The sequence below is a fragment of the Coturnix japonica genome, chromosome 5 (genome assembly GCF_054131305.1).
Source record: "Coturnix japonica strain WE chromosome 5, WE-NBRP24, whole genome shotgun sequence".
NCBI classification, from domain to species: Eukaryota; Metazoa; Chordata; class Aves; order Galliformes; family Phasianidae; genus Coturnix; species Coturnix japonica.
The window spans coordinates 4,706,698-4,726,672 of NC_140667.1; the positions used below are offsets into that span (position 1 = coordinate 4,706,698).

At 37.5% G+C, this 19,975-nt stretch overlaps 2 protein-coding genes across 10 annotated transcripts in view; one reads left to right on the top strand and one right to left on the bottom strand.

The window, feature by feature from the left end:
* Positions 1-19,975, top strand: part of ANO3 (anoctamin 3) — a 137,044-nt gene that overhangs the window by 105,217 nt on the left and 11,852 nt on the right. For all 6 annotated transcript variants that reach the window (XM_085549883.1, XM_085549884.1, XM_032444968.2 and 3 more), the window contains 7 exons: positions 73-169; positions 3,224-3,284; positions 14,894-14,976; positions 16,253-16,393; positions 16,740-16,904; positions 17,809-17,845; positions 19,494-19,605. In XM_085549883.1, the coding sequence (XP_085406009.1) occupies positions 73-169; positions 3,224-3,284; positions 14,894-14,976; positions 16,253-16,393; positions 16,740-16,904; positions 17,809-17,845; positions 19,494-19,605 (696 nt within the window). The remainder of the gene's footprint in view (positions 1-72; positions 170-3,223; positions 3,285-14,893; positions 14,977-16,252; positions 16,394-16,739; positions 16,905-17,808; positions 17,846-19,493; positions 19,606-19,975) is intronic.
* Positions 3,829-9,800, bottom strand: MUC15 (mucin 15, cell surface associated). Of its 4 annotated transcripts, none has more exons than XM_085549888.1 (4): positions 9,713-9,800; positions 8,055-8,670; positions 6,513-6,662; positions 3,829-3,973 (listed from the first exon to the last, which is right to left on the bottom strand). In XM_085549888.1, exons 2-4 carry the CDS (start codon positions 8,590-8,592, stop codon positions 3,957-3,959), a joined length of 705 nt encoding a protein of 234 aa, XP_085406014.1. In that variant the 5' UTR covers positions 8,593-8,670; positions 9,713-9,800; the 3' UTR covers positions 3,829-3,956. The 4 variants fall into 4 exon arrangements, with proteins under 4 accessions (XP_085406014.1, XP_015718897.2, XP_085406013.1 ...); XM_015863411.3 differs by having other exon boundaries at positions 3,911-5,806; XM_085549887.1 differs by lacking the exon at positions 3,829-3,973 and adding an exon at positions 5,562-5,794.

A 19,975-nucleotide genomic window follows, 5' to 3' on the forward strand; every position in this document is an offset into this window, starting at 1 on the left:
ATGTCGCCTCAGAAAATCTTGAGGATGCTGAAAGCCTTTTAATAACCTTTATTTTCCTATCTTACACTAAAGCAAAGAGATCTGCGAGGCAAATGAAACCATCATGTGCCCTATGTGTGAACGCAATTGCACGCTACAAAAGCTCAATGAAAGCTGCATATATGCCAAGGTAATTATATAGTTTACTGCTATCTTGAATGTTTTTGTCTAAAGGTCCACTTTTACTGTGTAACTGCAGCCTTTGTTGCAGCAAAGATTACAGATTGTGTTGTTTATATAGAGGAGTTTTTAGCCTCTGTGCTCTTAGGAATGGAATAATCTGAAGTATTCAGAGATGATTCTAAAACTGCTTTACTTTCTGATAACATTTTCTTCCCAAGTAATTATTTTCATAAATGGATAAATTCCCCCAAATTAGAAAAAATCTAGTAATAATCTTGCAAATTTATTTCTACTTTCCTCTGTATTTTATTGTTCTCTTTTCCTTGCTTACTTGGTAACTATATTTCTGCTCTTCAAAAGGATTTCTTGAGCATTTCCCAGGATTATCTTCTCTATAATGTACTCTACCTCATCAAACTAATGCAAAGAATTAATGCAACTAAATATTTTGCTACTAGAAGCTGTCCTTCAAACTTAGCTGATCACGAGTACTTCTATATACATGCAGTGCTTTCAAGTGAGCAGTACAAACGGATGTGTGCTATGTTCATAAGGCTGGAAGAGCAGCCTTGGCTTTTTTCTCCAATGCCTTCTGCCCATAAGACAAACCTTGCTCAGAAGGTAGGATTTATTATACTTCTAGAGCATTGAATGTCTCTGGATTGTGGCATTGCAAGAACACTGAGCAATGTGGAAGAGAATAATTGACTCTTTATAGGATCTGGAAACTTGATTTAGACTGGACTTGAAGGAAAACTCAACACTTGAGAGTTTTCTGTGAAGGAGCAGTTGATAAACATTTGACATGAAGTAACATTTCAACTACAGCAATAAATACTGCTGTAAATGTTATCACAGAATTGTGGGGGTTGGAAGGGACCTCTAGAGATCATCGAGTCCAACCCCCCTGCCAAAGCAGGCTCCCTACACCATGTCACACAGGTAGGCATCCAGGTGGGTCTTAAATATCTCCAGAGAAAGAGACTCCACCACCTCTCTGGGTAGCCTGTTCCAGTGCTCCGTCACCCTCACTGTAAAGAAGTTCTTCCGCACATTCGTGCGGAACTTCCTATGCTGTACTTTCATCCCATTACCCCTAGTCCTATCCCCACGCACTAGGGGTTATATTTAAGGCTAAATTGTGCTTGGCTTTTACATACTGCTATAACTTTATATAAAAATGGAACTTTTTTCCTAACTTGCTTCACGTGCAAGGAATGATCTTCAAAGGAGGTTCTTATTGTTTCATTTCAGGGAAACACTTTTATTCTGGAATAAGAATTCTAATACTTATTCTGTTGTTTGGAACAACTCATTGTATATAAGTATGCTAGAATTAAGTTTATTAAGAAAAGTGAATTTTACCTCCCCAAGCCTGCTTATGTCATGGGACATGCCTCATTTATATGAAAGACTTGGGCTCATGTTTCTTCTTATTAGAATTGCTGTCAGGGCTTCTTTCATTAAACATTCCTTTCTTACATGTCCCAAGCTTCCCTTTAGGGGAGTACTTCAGAGAAAACAAAGTAATGCAGGAAAATTATGTACTTCAGATGCTTTTTCTGTGGTCTCTTGCCAGACTGGCAAACAATACACAAAAGCTGCATTTTTCCTTCTTGCTCCTGCCCATTTCTTTTGTCACTTCCCTCTTTTTTTCCATGTCTGTTTAAAAATGCTCCAATACTGTAAAGCTTATAATTTAAAGGAAAAGCATGTAATACCTGAGTTGCAATCTGAATTGCTGAATGCCCGAGCTGTCATCTTTGCCCACTTGATTGCTATGATTAGCAGAGATGATCAGAATGGTGCATGGTGACTCCTGGGCTGGTTCTGTTTCCAGAGCACCTTGCGCTGGAGCTCACAGGTAGGATATTAATTTGAAGTGGATATGAAATGTGGGAAATCATAGTGATTCCAGGTGTGCTGACTGACCAGCATCCTAAGTGTGGTGCTGAATGGTTGTAGCCCAAGTGATTTATCTCAAGACAGAGCTAAAAGCAGAGCCAGTTATATGTTTTCTACCAAATGATCCTGCTTACCCACTATTTTTCAGAAAGAGGGAAATAATGAGAATATACATAAAAACTATTCACCACGCTTCTTCTTTCTCTTCAATTTCTCTTCCTAGCATATGCCTTGTTACAAGTTAGTTTGTGTTATCTTGTAATGTTTTGTGCTTTTTTCCCCCTCATCTATCCCTTTCTCCAAAACGTGAATTTGAAGACTATACTTTCCTTCCTAATGCTCAGCAGCATCTTAACCACCTTTCATAAGAAGAAATATAGGACCGCTATTCCTGTATATTGCTGTCAACTGGCAACCTGGCACTGATTTAAAGAGCATTGATCTAAACTTCAACTTCCTAAATACCATTTCTTTTTATGGTTGGGTTTTTGTAGTACAAGTTCTAATGTATGCAGAAGAGAGAATCCTAGGGTGATCCACAGGTTTGCAAAAACTAATTATTCCTTATTTTCTACTGGTAATCTTTCGACCTTACAGCAGAATTCACATTCTGCCCCAAAGATCTTATAAAAAAGAGTGAGATAAGGGATAAATCATAGGATCAGAAGTAGAGCATTTATAAAGGGAAATGAAATACATGGTTTAGATTTACATTTCGGAGTTGGTTACTTAGAACTTATTGCATGTTAAAAGGCACTAGCCTTTTAACAAGGAAGATTTGCTGAGGTGTCTGTATGTAAAGGAATTTTATTGTTGCCTGCAGAGAAATTGTGGGATGGCTTGGGAGAAGTAGAAAATGAAATTAAGAGATATTAACTAAGTAATATACATAGGAAGAATTTTAAGCCTGTCTGGTCACAGAGAATCTCCAGCTTGCTGTCTGTGAAGCAAGCAATCTGGAGATTCTCCAAGTGATAGTCAAGGAAAACAAGGCAAAAATAGGATGGGACAAATGTTCATAATAGAAGCACTCAAACAGGACTTCTTACTGGAATGCTTGGCTTTTAATTTCTGCCATCAGTGATGTACTCTGTGTTTGGTGTGGAAATGAAGGTGGCAATGTTTTTTGTTACTGATATATTTATTTTCTGTTCAGGTTACACATTTGTTTGATAATGGAGGGACTGTCTTCTTTGCAATTTTCATGGCAATCTGGGGTAAGTACGTTTTAATATTGTTTTTTAATTGACCTGACCCTTTTTGGGGATTACAGGATTATGAGGTTATAGTTAATAATGAAAATTACAGAAGGATTAAGTTTTTATTGCATAAACACTTCTTTTTTTTCCTGTTTTCATCCACTTCAATTACCGTGCTAGCAGTGGTTGAAAATAATACCTATTATTGCTAATGTAATGACTATCTTTAGTGCCCTAAGTGTCCTTAAGCCTGAGTTTTATGTCATGCAGGCAAACATATGGGAGCACTTCATGGAGTCACAGAATCCTTAGTGTTGGAAGAGACCTTTAAAGGTCATCTAGTCCAACTGCCCTGCAATGAACGGAGCTACAGATAGATCAGGTGATCAGAGCCCATGTAGAGAATTCTTATGGAGTGAATGAGAATTCTTTGCAGAGCTTAATTAGAGGATAACAAAGATTTGATTATAGATGTTTACAGCAATTTAACTATTCATATTCAAATTAACAGCTGAAATAACACATTCATTCCAACATCACAAAATCACGGGGAGTTAAGCAGGGTGGCTATGTTGAACAGAAATTACCAGTAACAGTTCTTTCTTTTAGAAGGTCAATATAATGCTGCCACACAAGACAAATATGATGATTCCAGCATGAAGCATTTAATGAGATTAGTTTTCACTGAGGCTAATAGTATTTTGCTACTGGAAAGTAGAAAAGATTTATTAGAAAAATAATTGGAACAGGAGATAATTAATTTCACCAATATAAGCACGTGTCTATGTTTAGGTATGTGCAAACCCTGAAATAATGACATCAGATCACATACATACATATGTCTGAAATGAAGCCAGCTATTACAGTTCTAAACATTCAAATGACACAACATATCGTTATTTACACAAAATGTAAGAAGAATAAGCAATAATCATTCTATTTACAATGAAGGGTCGGACATGTTACAGATTTTAGAAGCTGGCCTGGTAAAACCTAATAACAATATACATACCTAAAAGGCATACCAGGATAGCATAAGCCATATGCACGTGCACACAGAACTCATAACTAGATTGTTAAACATTAACAGAACTGATGGGCATCCTTGGGGTCCCTTCCAACCCAAGCCATACTTGATATTTCTTCATTGGCTCCTGCTCTTCCTGTTGTAGCCTTGCAATTACATTACATTTGCAATTGGTACTGTGGTTCTATACTGCTGGAAAGAACAGTGGTTCAGACGAGGTTTTGTTATTGATCCCTATAGGAATGGCATAACTGCACGTTAGCCATTCGATTCTATACTCTTTCAACTACTTTAAAATAGATATGTGCCCTATTCTTCTTCTGTGTCACCACCACTGTTTCTCTTTGTGTTGTGTGCATGCTTATAATTTATATATGCATTGCAGCCTTTACAGTGAGTTAGTGAGATTGTTCCACCAGCATGATTGCAATCTCAACAATAAATAGGGTATTCTAACATCATAATATCATGCATATATTCCATGCGAGTAGCTATTTTCTGTGCACTTAATTCTATTTGTTTTGTCTTTTATTATGTCTATACCTCTACAGCTACATCTGTTTTCATTTTCTTTCTTTCTACATAGACCTTTCTGTAGACTGCAAACAGATAAACTGCAGTTATTTGCATTTTATTGTCATATTTTTACTCATTAGCTGGACACAGCACATGCTTTTTAGGATATCTGTATGCATGGCAGTGCTAATTCCTTTCATATTGAGACAATTATTTCTTCTGTCTAACCTTTACAAAAAGTGTTGAATAGTTTCTGCAGATCATGCCTGTAATGCAAACAACTAATCAGTTTGACAGATGGATAGAGGCTTGTCCTTTGTTTTTCCCTTTGATCATGTTTTTCACTGTGTCATCACAGTCAAAGGTTACTTTTAGTTCATGTTACTCAGTAGTGCCATTCACTCCAACAGACTTCAACCTCTGGGTAATCCAAGTGAAACTAATTCTTTTTGTGTTATTCTCTGTGGAAGATACAAATGTAGACTGGGAAAAATAATGTCCTGAGTCATTAATCAGACAGAAATGATATTTGGACAGAATAGTTTCACCTCAAGATCATGAAAGTGTTGGGGAAAAGGTTGTACTGATGCTAACATAATATTGCAATCCTAGTCAGAGATTGTGCTGTTACAATGTCTACATTCATGCCCAAGGTTACACAAAGAGGAATTTTACCCATGTGTTATTTCTCTATATTATTCCTAAGAAAGCAAGTCTAAAACTCTCCTGTGAAAACTAGACATTGATCATCTCATTTCAAATCAGAAGAGCGCTGCTCTGGTCCTGGGCCCTGCCCCTTATGTGTCAATGCATCTTGTGACAGCAAGTGGGAACATAATCCAAAGCAAAATTCACAGATCAGGGTCAGATGGTGTCACGTCATCCATAGGGATGCTATCATGTGGGCACTCTGCATTATCTGCCGTGCTGCATTCGCCATCAGGAGCAGTCCCAAAACTGGTTTCATATGGTCCAAGCGAGTTATCTAAGTGGAAAACTGTAAGGGTCAAATGATTATGGTTTATGTATTGCTTGAAAATTATCTCCATCACAGTGTGTGATTATTCAACAGTGTGTCACAGATAAATTTTTTGTATATATGGGGGCCATGGGAAGGAAAAGGCAAAAACCACAGCTCAACATACGAGAGTAGTGCATCCTCCCAGTAGTATCCATTCAGCACATTTATGGATGGCCCATTTACAAAGCTACTTCCTAATCTGGCTTTCTGGCAGCTTTCAACATCTTTAAGCCAGAAAGGACATACTGCTAAAGTTTTGTTTTTATTTGTGTATGAGAAAAACAAAAACCAAAAAACAAATAACAAACAAAAAAAAAAACTTAATGTTTAAACATGTGAAAATGGGAACATGGCAAGAATGTTTGGAGTCTGCGTTATTACTCTTGAGTACAAATTAATACACATACATAGAAAAGACAAAGGATAACGGGTACGGTATTCCTTGATATTTTGATATTTAAAAAGAGTTTGTGAGGAACGATAGAAAAGAAGGACCGAGGTGCGGAGTTGATGGGAGAACTGGTGAAGTTATAATGAACAGTAAGGGAGGGTACTGTCAGATAAACATTACTTTAACTGGACTTGATGTAGTTCCTAAGAATTCAGTAAGAGCAGAAGATTTAAATGACTCCATATGGAGATAAAAGATGACCTTATGCAAAGCACTTGTGCTGTTTCTTACCTGGATCGTTTCTTGTATCATAAAGCCTTCTGTGGGAAAATGATTCAGACCTTTCCTTATCACACAGAAAACATCCCATCAGACCAATTAATATAGATCCCAAAACTCCTACAGTGATACCGACTATTACTCCTGTTTTGCTGGTTTTGCCTAGGAGAGGGAGAAAAAAAAAAAAGAAGAGATTTAAATGGCAATAATGTGTATAATCAGGTACATTATAGCAGTCAAGGTTCTTGTGGAGTGTGGGCACACATCTGAAACACTTTGCAGACCATGACAAAACCAACCTCTGCTGGAATTACCAGCCTTTGTAAAGCAAAGCAGACATCTCTGTCCTTGATTTTCAAGGGAGTGGATTGAAAAAAAAAAAAAGGCCAAGTGAGTTTTCAGCCTAATTTAATTTAATTTAGTTACAGAATCAAATACTATCCTTTAGTTTAAAGAGATAAGTAAGCAAGTCACTCTCTGAGTGCATTTATTTGTGAGTATTTTAAACCAGCAGTTAAAATTGCGGCCTCCTAATTTTAAATGTCTACACTCTGAAGTACTAATTTAAAAGGTTACAAGTCTAGAAATGCTTTCTGCACTCATATGGTTAGCAGAAAAACAGCATTTCTTATCAGATTTCATGAACGTTTTCCTTAGGGTATTTTCTTTCTGTTGGAATTGAGCTGACTCTCCCACCCTCTTTCTTTTCAGGCACATTATTTAAAAACAGGGTATGTTGTAATTATTAGAACTGTGATAGGAAACATGAAAGCCTGATGCTCCTTCAGCTCTTAGTACGTATTGTACTGCGCTGGATGTGATGGATAAGCCTTTCAGTCCTCTGTGAAGAGCTTGATAGCTAATTAATGGCAAAAATTAGCGTAGCTAATAATCTTTTATTTTCTTATAGGCCCAATTTGGAACTGTAGGATAGAGAAGTGCCATGAAAGTTTTATGCTCCATTGTTTTCCCACGCATACTCAACTTGATAATTAACACAATATGAGTAATTCCTTTGGAAGTGTTAAAAAAGAAAAAAGAAAAAAACCTAACACCTTCAGTCATTAGTTTCTGAACTTAGATAAGTTGATGTGCTGCAGGTTTAGAATGTTATTTCTGTACTTATACTTTGTTGATCCACACTACCACCCTTTATATTGCATTGTTATTTGTTTTTCCTTCTTTCACTCATTCTCCACACTGAGGAGTGCTAGAAATGAGGAAACTGGGTGCTGTTGGATGGTGTGTGACTCTTAAAATAATGGAAGTACAATTCGAGTCAGCCAGTCTATAGATGAAGCGTGAGATAACTGATAAGAGTTATGCCGGCATTTTGCTTTAAGTGAGTTGTAGTCTATACTAGATCACCTATTAATTCATCCATCCTGTGTAGCATCCTGTTCAGTGTTTGTTTTTTAGGAAAAGGTTTGATTTCAGAATTAGAAGTTTATTATAGAATCATAGAATGACTTGGGTTGCAAGGGACCTCAAAGATCATCTATTTCCAACCCCCCTAATTAATCCACTTTATTTAGACTTCAGCTAAGTATTTACCTTTATTGGTATCTTCTTCCTTAGGCAGTACAGGAGAAGTGTTGGTAAAACTATGCTTCAAGTCTGCTGTCTGCTGAATGGTGTTGAGGTCTGGTGTGGGACCGTCCTGCATTGTTGTGGGGGATGTCAGAGCACTGCCTGCGGGGATCGTAGTGGGGATGGTGGAAGGGCTGTCACTGGGGAGTGCTGCTGCTTGATGGGTGCTCACTGTGGGTGCAGAGCTGCTCAGTGTTGCTGTGAATGGCACGTCAGCAGAAACAGAAGCAGCATCTTTGGTTGTTGTAGAGAAGTCACCTGATGTTGTAAGTGTTGCTGAGGATATCAAGATTCTTTTCAAGTTTGGAGCAGAACTATTTCTTCCATCTCTTGGTGCCGCAGTGAACGTTGAAGGTAACGTGGTGCCATCAGTGGATGTCAGAGGTGTGCTGACTGGCTGTCTGCTCATCTCTCTTCTCTCTGTTGCATTCTTATTGGCATTGGCAGTTGCTGCAGTTTGACTTAGAGCAGAGGGAAGTAAGGCAAGTAGAAAAAGGAACATGATTCCGCAGGAGGGTTGAATGGTCTTGACTTCAAGAGTTGTTTTGCTATATTATAATGTGCAAGAAATGATTTTATTCTGCAAAACAAAACTGATAGTTAATATCCAAATAAGCTAGTTTAATAAGTTAAGTGTTATACTGTAGAACTCTCAGTAGTTGACCACTGTTTGATGCTGAATGCTTTACATCAGGTGTTAATGACTTTAATAGTGACTGAAAAGAGTACTGATGGTCAACAACTGCAAAAACACAAAACAAAGCTTTCATGTTTCTATCATCTTCATATCTTCATACTAAGAGGTTCCATTCAAGTAATGTCTCCTTGAGACTCCCCTGGGATTGTGAGCTTCACCACAAGGGCTGTACATGTACATTATACATGGCTTTTCCTCCTTAAACTGCTCAGATTTATACAGAGAATTTCTTCAACACATAGAAAAAATATGTCCTAATTCTTATGTGGATTTTTTTTCCGGGGTTGTTTCTAGATGCCTGGAGTAACAGGTTCGGATCTGCAGAGATTGCATACGTGTACTAGGCTTTTCTAGCTTTATCAAACCTTTATGATTAAAAATAGATGGAACAAGCATAAAGCAAAGCCTAGAGTTTATCATCTCCTTGTATTCAGAAAGATCATTTGCAGCAGCAAATGATGGTCCCAGAAATGTACTGGATGTTTGTACCGGTGGCAGTTCACTCAGTGAAGTTCAGATTGCCTTCCAAGAATTGGACACTACTAAATTTAGTGAGCAAAGAATATTGCATTTTCAAACTTAATTTATGTATTGAACTGTTGAAATAGTTAATAAGCTTTTAGTAAATTATGCAAAGCATTGTTAATATTTCGTAGTATAAATGCACTGTTGGTACAACTGAGCAGCACAAACTGTAACAGGGCAGCAATACCTTTCATTGCAGAAATTTGGTTCAAGTTGGCATACACTGAGTTTTTCACACCCAGCATCTATAAGGGACTCTGAACTGACTCAGAGGTATGTTCCGCGTAGAATCTGGCTGCAGTTACACCTAGTAGCTTCTCAAACACTATAGAAAAGAATAGAGCAGTTATTAATCAGATTCACTATTAATAAGTTCTTAAAAATACCCCCTCAGACTTACCTTGGAGCTCTACAAAATATTCAGGTGTTGGAATGGGGCTGTGACAGAGTGCAGTCAGCCTGCTGGAAACACCAGAGTGCATGAGCCGTGCATGTGACAGTGTCACACTCTCAAGGAATGCACAGTACAGGTGAAGTGAGGTGGGGCATTGCTTTGCTAAACACAGAGGAGCGTCTCAGAACCTGCCTGAGCAACTTCCCTGTCGTTGTGACTAAGCTCCTTCATTACAGGGTCCTAGAAATCACAGTGTTTATGGTAAAGTGGGTTGTCAGTCCTTATTGCTTCATCCTTTGAAAGTCTTTGAACCCTTTGCGTAGGGCAGCTGGTCGAACTATTGTTCCATGTAGGGTACAACTATTAAAAGGTGGCTTTCTGTTAACACAGGTGAAACTTGGGAAAAAAAAGAGAAAAAAAAAAGTATAATATAAAGCGAAAAAGTTTGTGCTAAGAAAAGTATGCTGTTGTATATTATATTAAACAATGACTAATGCGGTGATCTAGCCAAACTGTGATTTCTTTTATTCTTTTGTTCCCTGTGTGTATTTATTCTAGACAGGTATGGTATGCGGTGAGGAGTGACTCAGAAGTGTTTGAGTGGAATGCCATGGTTCTGTTACCTGCATCCACTTCAGATTTTTCAAGGATCAAATGCAAATGCTATTTCATAACTTGCCTTCAAGAGAAGTGTTGAGTAATATGGCTTTATAAGGAAGATGCTCTTATGGGACAGTTATAGATGTTGTCATGATATGCTGCATGGGACGTAGAAGGATTTATGTGAATGGTTCCATCCTTTTTATTGCTCCTTTTGATATATGAAGCAGTGGTCTGTAAAAGGAAGGAGGACAGAGCCCGATACTGTGGGTTTGGCTTTCTTTGAATCCTGGCGTTCTGTTAAAGGGGATTTAGTACAGTGTATATCAGCAGACATCCATCTCACATTTATTGCTGTGGCTGGGTGGACACTGCTCAAGAGATCTGAAAACAAACACCACTAATTGGTGTCCAAATCTGTATCATATGCAGCATTAACTAAATGACAAGGAGTTACTGTACGAAGTTCAACACTGTGCTTTTCACTAACACTCACACATTATGGTTCTGATACTTAAATATATGTATATAAATAGTCGCATGGTGTTTGAAAATAGCAAGACCTTAAAAAGACTGCAATTCTGTTCAAAAGCAACTGTTGCAATTGTGTGAAGGTTAGTAGCACTTCAGCACTGGTCTCGTTGGGGTCGTTAGCAGTTCAATTCACTTGCTATTGAGAGCAAATCTGTTTGTCGTTTGTCTGGGTGACTTAAAGCCTAATGAGGAGGTGTCTCGGTTCTTGGTTAATTGTCATATGCTTGCACTGCAGTGCCATGTTCTTCCTGGCCCTCTGTTCCTGGAAGGCAAAGTTTCCAGCAGTGAGGACAAGTGTTAGCAGATGCAGAGCTGTGGCCATATGGAGACAAGATAGCTGGGTACAAGGAAGATGAGAAAAACATGTTGTTCAATTGTAACCTGTGTGCAATAAGCAACAGTTTCAATTCTGAAGAGTGGGTTGTAGAAGTCAATGTTGTACCAAGACTGTAGGACTGCTTTTATTGCACATCTTTGCTACAAAGGAGCCTTACTGAGTAAAAAGTAATGGAGCTGAGTTTTCAGAAGGTCCTAGCTATTGCCAATCTCTTCAGAGAGGCAGTGGAGGAGGTCCCCTAACTCCTTACAGAAATTCCTCTTTGCAATGACCTTTGAGGTAAATATACACACCCCTCATGTTGCCTCAGAGGCTCCCTGAACATTCAGGTGTGTTCATGTAGAAGTCTTGGGTTCTCTGGGTGTTGCTCTGTTTTATTTCTCTACTGTCTGATTTCCATTCATAGCGTTTAACAGCAGCCATTTATCTTTTGTTATTCTTGGCAATAACAAGCTTTAGTTGTACTGCAGACTGCATTAAAGAACAACACAATTTTTCCTGTCCCTTTTAAGCGTCAAACATTGTCCTCTGTATACTGGAAGATTAAGGACTGAGGAAAGCAAGTACCCCAGGGTTCTAGTTCAGTAGGAGCAGTATCTATCTGTGTAAGGAAAGTAAACATGAGATAAGTTAGGTGAGAGAATCTCAGGAGCAGAAGGGTTTGGCAGAAACTAAGCCTTGTCAAGCCTTGTTAGATCATAGGTGTTGCTGTCTTGTTGTTCAGATGGTTAGATTAGTCATCTCTTGTATGTCTTGTTTTTCTACAGGACTGAGAAAAGTCAAGGCTTAGAGTTTTCAGAGCAGAGATTGGGGTAAGAGATGAGTCAGGGAAGAGTGCAGCAGGGAGCTGGAAGGGCTCAATGGTGAGGAGAGCAGGAGGATAAAGGCAAACCAGGAAAGATGCAGACTTTACATGGAAACGGCCAGTTGCTTGGTTTCCATTTCACTGACTCAGGAATTTATGTCAGTGGGACTCAAAATTACTTGTCATAAATGGGCTTCTTCCTTACCTTCTATGCTTTTGAGCATAACTAAGTGAACAACTTGATTTGTGCCATTGCAAACTATCAGCTGTTTGTGGGCTGGTCCATCCCAGTTCTGTGACCAGTGGGGAAAGAGGACCCATGAACCCATCCATGCCCCAGGAAAGGGAAAAAGGGTAGAGAGATGGGCCTTAGAACAGCAGCAACAATCTGAGGAGGAACAAACTAATTTACTAAGTAAAATATCAGAATGCAAGATAACACACTGTAATACAATATAGTATAATTAGAATTGAAGCTAATAAATAAAATGAGAATGTCTGAAAGCCAAAGGCCTTACTCTAATGCTGTCATGAGATGGTACCAGCAACAGAGACAAGCCAGATGATCAAAAAGGGGAGGGGAAGTAATTTGTGGATGGATTTTATCATTAGTATACATAGTGTGTAGTTCTTCTCTTTCAGGACAGGTAACCAGAACAGGAGCATAAACTCTTTAATTCCCAGTGCACTACATGCTGTTGTGATGTGGAATACTGATAACCAAAAATCATAAAACCATGACATTCCACCCCTTATTCAACACCACAAGACAATACAAGACACAGACTTACTGTTGTCACTTGCTAGAGGAGTAGGTCTTCTTTTGATAGCTGTGATGCTGGAGGATGCAAGCCAGGAGGAAAAGAATTTGATCAGCCACTCCAGAAGGCTGTTTTGATAATCCTGATCCCCATCAGGTGTATCTGACAGCACCACGGTCTTACCAGTTTCATCACAATAAAACAAAGTAGACAGTTCATCCATCATATCTTCTTGAGTGCTCTCTACTCTGTCCAGTTTTTCAGTTACTTCTGCAGTGGCTGAAAAACAAACTCAAGAGGGGTTAAGTGTAACTCAGAGCTATTAAGTCTATTGATAAGTTCATTTAAAAAGGGTCTTATTTGCCCTCTGCCATTCATTGCTGCCACTGTACTGGCATACTTTTCTGGTGAAGTCCTTGTGAATTTACACCACGTTTTTGGTGTGCACCTGACTCTCTCAGGATCTTGGTTTGGATCATCAGGAGTGAATGTACATTGCAGTTCATTTCTTTATCTCAGGCATCAAATAGTCTTTGAAGGGGTATTTTTCTTTTACAGCTAACAGCATCCACTTCCAGAGGGTGAAGGCCTCATCCTGACATGTACTATTATCTATCAATGGCTGAGTCCCTGGCAAAAGCCAGGCCCCAGATCATTTGTATCTCCTCAAATCTTTCTGAGCCGCAACATCCCTGTCTCTATTTAGGCTCTCAGGATCTTGCAGGTGTTCAGGAGTAAAGTTCCATGACACTGGGGATGCCCATCTCTGTAAAGTCTCTCCATGCTTGCTGCCACTCAGTATCTTCTGGCTCTAGGGAAAGATACAATATATCAGCTTATTATAAATAAAGATACCAATGAGGAGTACATTCAGGCAGACTGACAAGGTGATCAGATGAGCATTCAAAAAATATATTCAAAAAGTATAAAGGATTCAAGGAAGAGACTGGAAGACTTTAAAAATCACAAGTTCTGTGAGCACAAGCAGCTTCCTCTGGAAGCAGTTCTAAAAGGGAAAGCAGAATCATTTTCTCTTTACAAAAGCAAGCTACCATCAACTAAAAAGTTTATAGATATCTCAGAGTACTGTCAGCCCACCTGGACTTTCAAGGTCTTGTTTTCAGTTACCTGATGTTTTTCTAACAAAGCTCTCTGAGAGTATAAAGAGATTCATTCTAAAAGGCCAAAACTTAAATGAAATTGGTGGAGAAGACAAGAACCATGCTTGTCTTCTCCATGTAAAAACACACTATCCAGAAATAACATCGAGGAACAAGTTTCTTTTATTCAGACATCCCTCATTGGCAGGTAGATTTATGGGGTAAACTTCTAGTCATTGCAGTTTAGAATAACATATGGATAAGTCATATGTGTATATCAGGTATGTGTATGTTGCTACATTTAGAAGAATACTAGAAAAGAAGGAATGTAAGACCGTCCAATCCTTATTTGAAGCAGTAGGCTGCCTAAAAGGAAGAAAAGTTTTGGAGACCCACATTTTCTAAGGCTCTCATCCAACAAGGTGTTTTGCCCTTTATAGCTCTTGTTCTATACTATGGAAAACAATGAGCAGCCTCCATAGCAAACTACAGTGTTTGAAAAACTTAATTATTCATTGGCTGTAATTATTTTGGTAGGACCTACCATGAACACAATGTTATATGAAAGCAATGATTATGATCTTGCAACAAAGATAAAAAATAATTATTTAAAGAAATATTTTAGTAATGAAGATACTCCAATAGGAAATGGTGTAAGCGAGTGAAACATCACTGGTTTTGTTCAAATAATAATAAGATCAGAATCTTGCTCTGCATTTATAGATCCCATTATGTATATGTGCTGTTTTCTTCAGAGAAAGATTTTAAGCAATACGTTTGAACAAAATTAATAGCAAATTAAAAGGGATGGCGGTGTTTCATAATAACAGGTACCTGCTTGTACAGATAGAGCAGAAAGCATCATAATAAGTTTTAGGTGAACATCATAAAGTAGTGTTCCAGTTTTGACTATGTTTATCATAAAGTCATGGATCAGTCAGGAAACATCTGAGGAAAGTTACTGTGTTACAATATGTTGATTTCCTTGAGTTCTGCATGGAGTTCTTTCTTTCTTTTACCATAACTAAATGTGTTTGATGGTTTCCACAGCTACAGTCTTTCTAGAATTCTGGAAAAGACGGAGGGCTGTTTTAACCTACGACTGGGACCTCATAGATTGGGAAGATGAAGAGGTAAGATAAAGCAGAGGTATAGAAGTTAAGTTTGCAGTCGGCGCTATTCAAGCATAATGCCAGCCATCTGAATTTGCCATTCACCCTGTATTTGTAGTTCTTAAGATACTTGAAGAATAAATCCTGCTATATTTCTACATTTATTGAAAGTGCCCTTTCAAAAATTGAGTGGATTTTTATTATTTTCAGTTTACAAAGACTTCTTGAACAGGAATAAAATGCATGAGCTGTAATAGCCTTAATAATGAAATGGATCCTTTCAAAGAGAGTGCAAGTTTAAGCTTTGGCCCACTTCTGGGTAGCCCAGCCAGTTCAGGGCTTCAAGTTTTGAGGAGTGATTGCTGCATATAATGGACATCAATATACACTGGGAAAGAAGAGAAGGATAGTGATGTTCTTCCTTTCTACAAGACACCTTTGTGAAGAGTGTAATAATGGGGCTCTAGATGAACAGACGGCTTGATTTAGCCTCCCAGCTAGGCAAAAATGCTATTGCTGGCAGCGAACAAAAACTAAAACTCCAGAGAGTGAAATGATGTAGATACAGAGGGACAAAAGCTACCACCAATGTCAGCACAAATCCCTACAAGATTTTAATTCTGCAGTCTTGTAAAGTTGTAATCCTTGGAAGTTCTTAATCCTGTCTAGAAACAGAACTAGTGCAAGCAAAGGGTCAGAGAGTGGATTTTAAATCCTTCTGAGAGGCATAACTCACTCTTTGACATTCTGCTATCAGCTTCAGCAATCTTCAAATGATTTTATTGCTTTGCTCCATAAATCATAGTGAGTGTGACTGTAATGTAACCTACTATACTGTTGTTTCATGTGCAGTATAACTTAATAGAGTCTTTATCATAATGTGCCTTATAGTTTTCCATAGACTTGTAGATACAAACTAGTAGCTTTTAATAAATGCTTTTGTATCACAAAGAGCACCATCATAACTGGCATTAATTTATAGCATTCTTATCAATTTCTGCAGAGAAACTGGTGTTTAAACCGTATTGTGAACCATGATCCCTTTCCATACCCTCACAGACTGGGGAAGGCTCTTAACTTCTCTGTTCTTCTCTGATCTCTGGCACCTTTGCAAAGGATTTCCAAAAGAGAAAATTGCTTCAAGTGGAACGTTATTAAAAGAATAGAAAAGAATTTTTATCAGGATTATTATTATTATTATTATTATTATTTTCTGATCACATTCTGGCTGATTTTTTTTTTTTTTTGATAGTTCAATGTAATAATACAACAAGTGGGATCTCTCCTCTTATTCCAGGAAGAGCTGCGTCCCCAGTTTGAAGCTAAGTATTCCCAAGTCGAGAGAGTAAATCCCATCACAGGAAAACCTGAACCTTTTCAACCTTTCCCTGACAAGCTCAGTCGGCTGATGGTGTCTGTCTCAGGAATATTCTTCATGGTGAGGTTTAATAATATCGGAATTAGAGCCTTTAATCTTATCCTGATGTAAATACCGAACTAAGTCATTAATGTGTTCATTACATAACATAGGTAAAACAATCAGTTCAATCTTAATGCTTGTTTAGGGATCTCTTTGTTTTAAAAAGATGTGATACTGTTGCCTCATAAAAGTACAAGAAAGAAATACTTAAATTCAGCCATTTAATGTTTTGATTCTCTTAAAATTTGCTCCCAAAACAGATGGTCCTCTTTAAAACTCCTGTTAATTTATTGTTGCAGTAGAAAACATTCCCAATATGGTTTTCCTTGTTCTAATTTCTCTACTCATAAACACTTACCTGTAGATTTCACTCGTCCTCACCGCAGTTTTTGCAGTCGTGGTGTATCGTCTGGTGGCCATGGAACAATTTGCTTCTTTCAAGTGGTATTTCATCAAGAAGTATTGGCAGTTTGCAACATCTGGCACTGGAGTCTGCATCAATTTTATGATCATCATGTCACTCAATGTTGTAAGTCTTCATTTAATTGAGAGATTTATGTAAAAGAGCAATTTATACAAGGTTACACTGGATATCAGAAATATGTCTGCTAGTATTTCAGGGATTTTTTTCCTCTTCTAATATTGTGTTTACCAATGCTTTCCTCTACTGCCAATTTTATTTGTCACTAGACACCTTTGATTGAGTCACCATTCACTGTAGTACGGTGCACTGCTTTTGACATTTGCCTTCTTATTTGTCATGTACCTTTTACAAAAAGCCAGTTCTCCAAATACAACATAGTTTTCTTGAAACAGAATTTCATTTTCCTTTTCTATTTTGTTGTTGTTGCTTTTCTCTTTTCTTTTAAATTCATGACTTCAATCAATGAATTGATTCTTAATTAAAATGCTGCTTTGATAATCATCATTGCTCAGACCTGGAAGGACTGTGAGATGCAGTTCTTGTTTAAACTTTCCTCTCAAATAACAGCACAGGTCTCATCATTTGCTGTGGTAGCATGGTGTACACTGATCTAAACTCTATTCCCTTATAGCTGCCATAGCATGCATCATTTTTCCTTTTCAGACATAAATAGCTAATAAGAAACAATAAGTCAGCAAACAGTGTCTTCTGTTTCTGTTAAGGATATTATGGACTTGCTGCAGTAAGAATGCAGTCTTCAAAATAGAGCTGTTGTGTATTTATTTCTGTTACTACATACACAATTCTATGTTACAAAGAGTCACTTCAAGTTAAAAAGCACACCAAAATCATGGACAAAGCTTAGACATTGTCCTCTGTTCTCTGCCCATATCACTTGGTACTGCAGGGCAACAAAACTCCTATGCCTTTGATGTGTTCTTTGTTCTGCATTAGACATCACAACAGACAAGATATACTGTACCTACATCATCTCTTCTTTCTGTTTTAGGTGTATGAAAAGGTTGCCTATCTCCTGACAGACTTAGGTATGTAGGTCTTTAAAACTGATATGGTCCTTGCTACCGATGACATATTCATATTTCCTTAGAACAGTTGCATGCACAGTAAGATGCTGCCATTTCCCTGAGTGAATTAGCACTGTCAGCAAAAGAAATGTTATAAGGATTTCATTAAAGAAATAATACAAAAGAAAGAAACGTATTATACAATCACAGAATGGCTTGGGTTAGAAGAGACTCCAAAGATCATCAACTTCCAATGGCCCTGCCACCAACCTCCAGATTGTACTTCTACTTTCCTATGTTTTTATAGTATAAAATGAAAAGATTGTTGTGTTAGAACTAAAATCAAAACAAATACTTTCTTAAAATACTAAATTATATATAGAGAGAGAATTGAATTATATATAGAACATATATATATATATATATATATATATATATATATATATACCCAATCCATCCCAAATGGAACTTAGTTATGGAAAAGTTGGTTAAGATTACATTTTCTAAGATAAAAATGTTATGTCAAATTTTAAAGCAGCTTTAATTCCAATGCTTTACAATTTTTTTTTTTATGATAAAGCTCCTCTAATTCTGTCAGATAGATGAAGCTTTTTAATTCATAGAAAGCACATTGTTGGTGATAGTTAAGACCTCCCTGTGAACACATTACGGTTCAGTATTTCTTGTTACATGCTGTATTTTCAGCCCCTGTGAAATTACACCTTTGACCTTAACAGCTCACTCACTACTTATATTTAACAACGCCCCCTTTTGGTTAAAATATTGAAGAGCACCAACTAAATAACCAGCGCGTAACTTCATCAGGTTCCATGTAACAGGCAAGTTAGAAAGAAGCAAAATGCATAGTCTTTATAGTATTGTTGGGTTTTTCAGACCATGCTTTTTTCTTCACTTAGCTAAACTTTTCAAAGCAGTTGGATTATTAAAAGACAAAGGGAATGGGAAACAAAAGAATATGACCCAATTTTATTTTTTTTTTCAGAGTATATTAAAGATACAATTTAATTTCAAAACTGCTTTCTTCAATTAAGTATGGTGGAACATCAGGTGCATGAGAGGGGTAGCTCTTCATAAAGTTTTCTGCTTGCAAGAGGTCATCCTAACCTTTGAGAATCAACAGCATCCACATGCAAAGCTAGTGCACTCTAAATTTATATACAATCTATTTCAAAGTAGGCTGTATCTTTAAAGCTAACCAACCATGTACAGATGGTAACTTAAAAATCAATGCAGTTTAGATTTCACCAATTTCTACTTCAGAAGTCAATCATTCTGCAAATGATAAGGACAAAAACCAAGTCAATGTAGACCCACATAGGATACTTGCAATCTTAATATGCATTTCTGCATTTCTTTCTAAGGAAAACACAGAGGAACTCCCTTGTTTTCTCATTGCATTATAAACTGATACTTGAGAAATGTTATAATGGAGGAAGGCTGAAGGATGAGGTAGTGGTCTTACAGAAGTATTTAGAGAGTGAAGCATTTGAGTGAGGAACCAACTGACTGCTGGTTGTCTCTTATCTCCCTGCTTTCTTTGGGAGCACCATGGATTGAAACCCTCTCTAGTTTTTCTGTTGATCTCTAGGGAGCTGATATAACTCACTTTCATTTTTGTTTATATAATGTGTGCCATATCTTCCCATAGAGCATCCAAGGACTGAGTCCGAATGGGAAAACAGCTTTGCCTTGAAAATGTTCCTCTTCCAGTTTGTCAACTTGAACAGTTCTATCTTTTACATTGCCTTTTTTCTTGGCAGGTAAGTTATCTTTCCTAACTCACACGGAAACCATAATCCTTGATAACTGTACAGCTTTCAATAAAATACATTGACAGTTTGAACCATAAATGCAACAGTGTGAGGATAACTAATAGCACAAAGTTTGTAACTGTGTGCAAGGATTGGACCCCTGAAATCTCAGAAATTAGACAGTAAGAAGTCTACTTTTTAAGCAGTTCTATGTACCTATCAAAACAAGAATTCACTACTTTTGAAAATACAGACACTTTCTCAGTGTACATCTGTATTCAGCCTTGAACTGATACACTTATTCTCCTTGGGTTATATTTCCCAGGGCACACGTCTATAAATTTACAGTGTAATTTAAGTTCAAGATTGTCTGAAAGGG

What these genes read in the sequence shown, in the direction of transcription:
- MUC15 (XM_015863411.3), bottom strand. Translation starts at nt 8,592, where the DNA reads ATGTTCCTTTTTCTACTTGCCTTACTTCCCTCTGCTCTAAGTCAAACT. An exon ending in GGAAGAAGATACCAATAAAG is followed by an intron (nt 6,663 to 8,054) that starts GTAAATACTTAG and finishes TCCCTCTCCTAG; the next exon opens with GCAAAACCAGCAAAACAGGA. An exon ending in TGATACAAGAAACGATCCAG is followed by an intron (nt 5,807 to 6,512) that starts GTAAGAAACAGC and finishes TGACCCTTACAG; the next exon opens with TTTTCCACTTAGATAACTCG.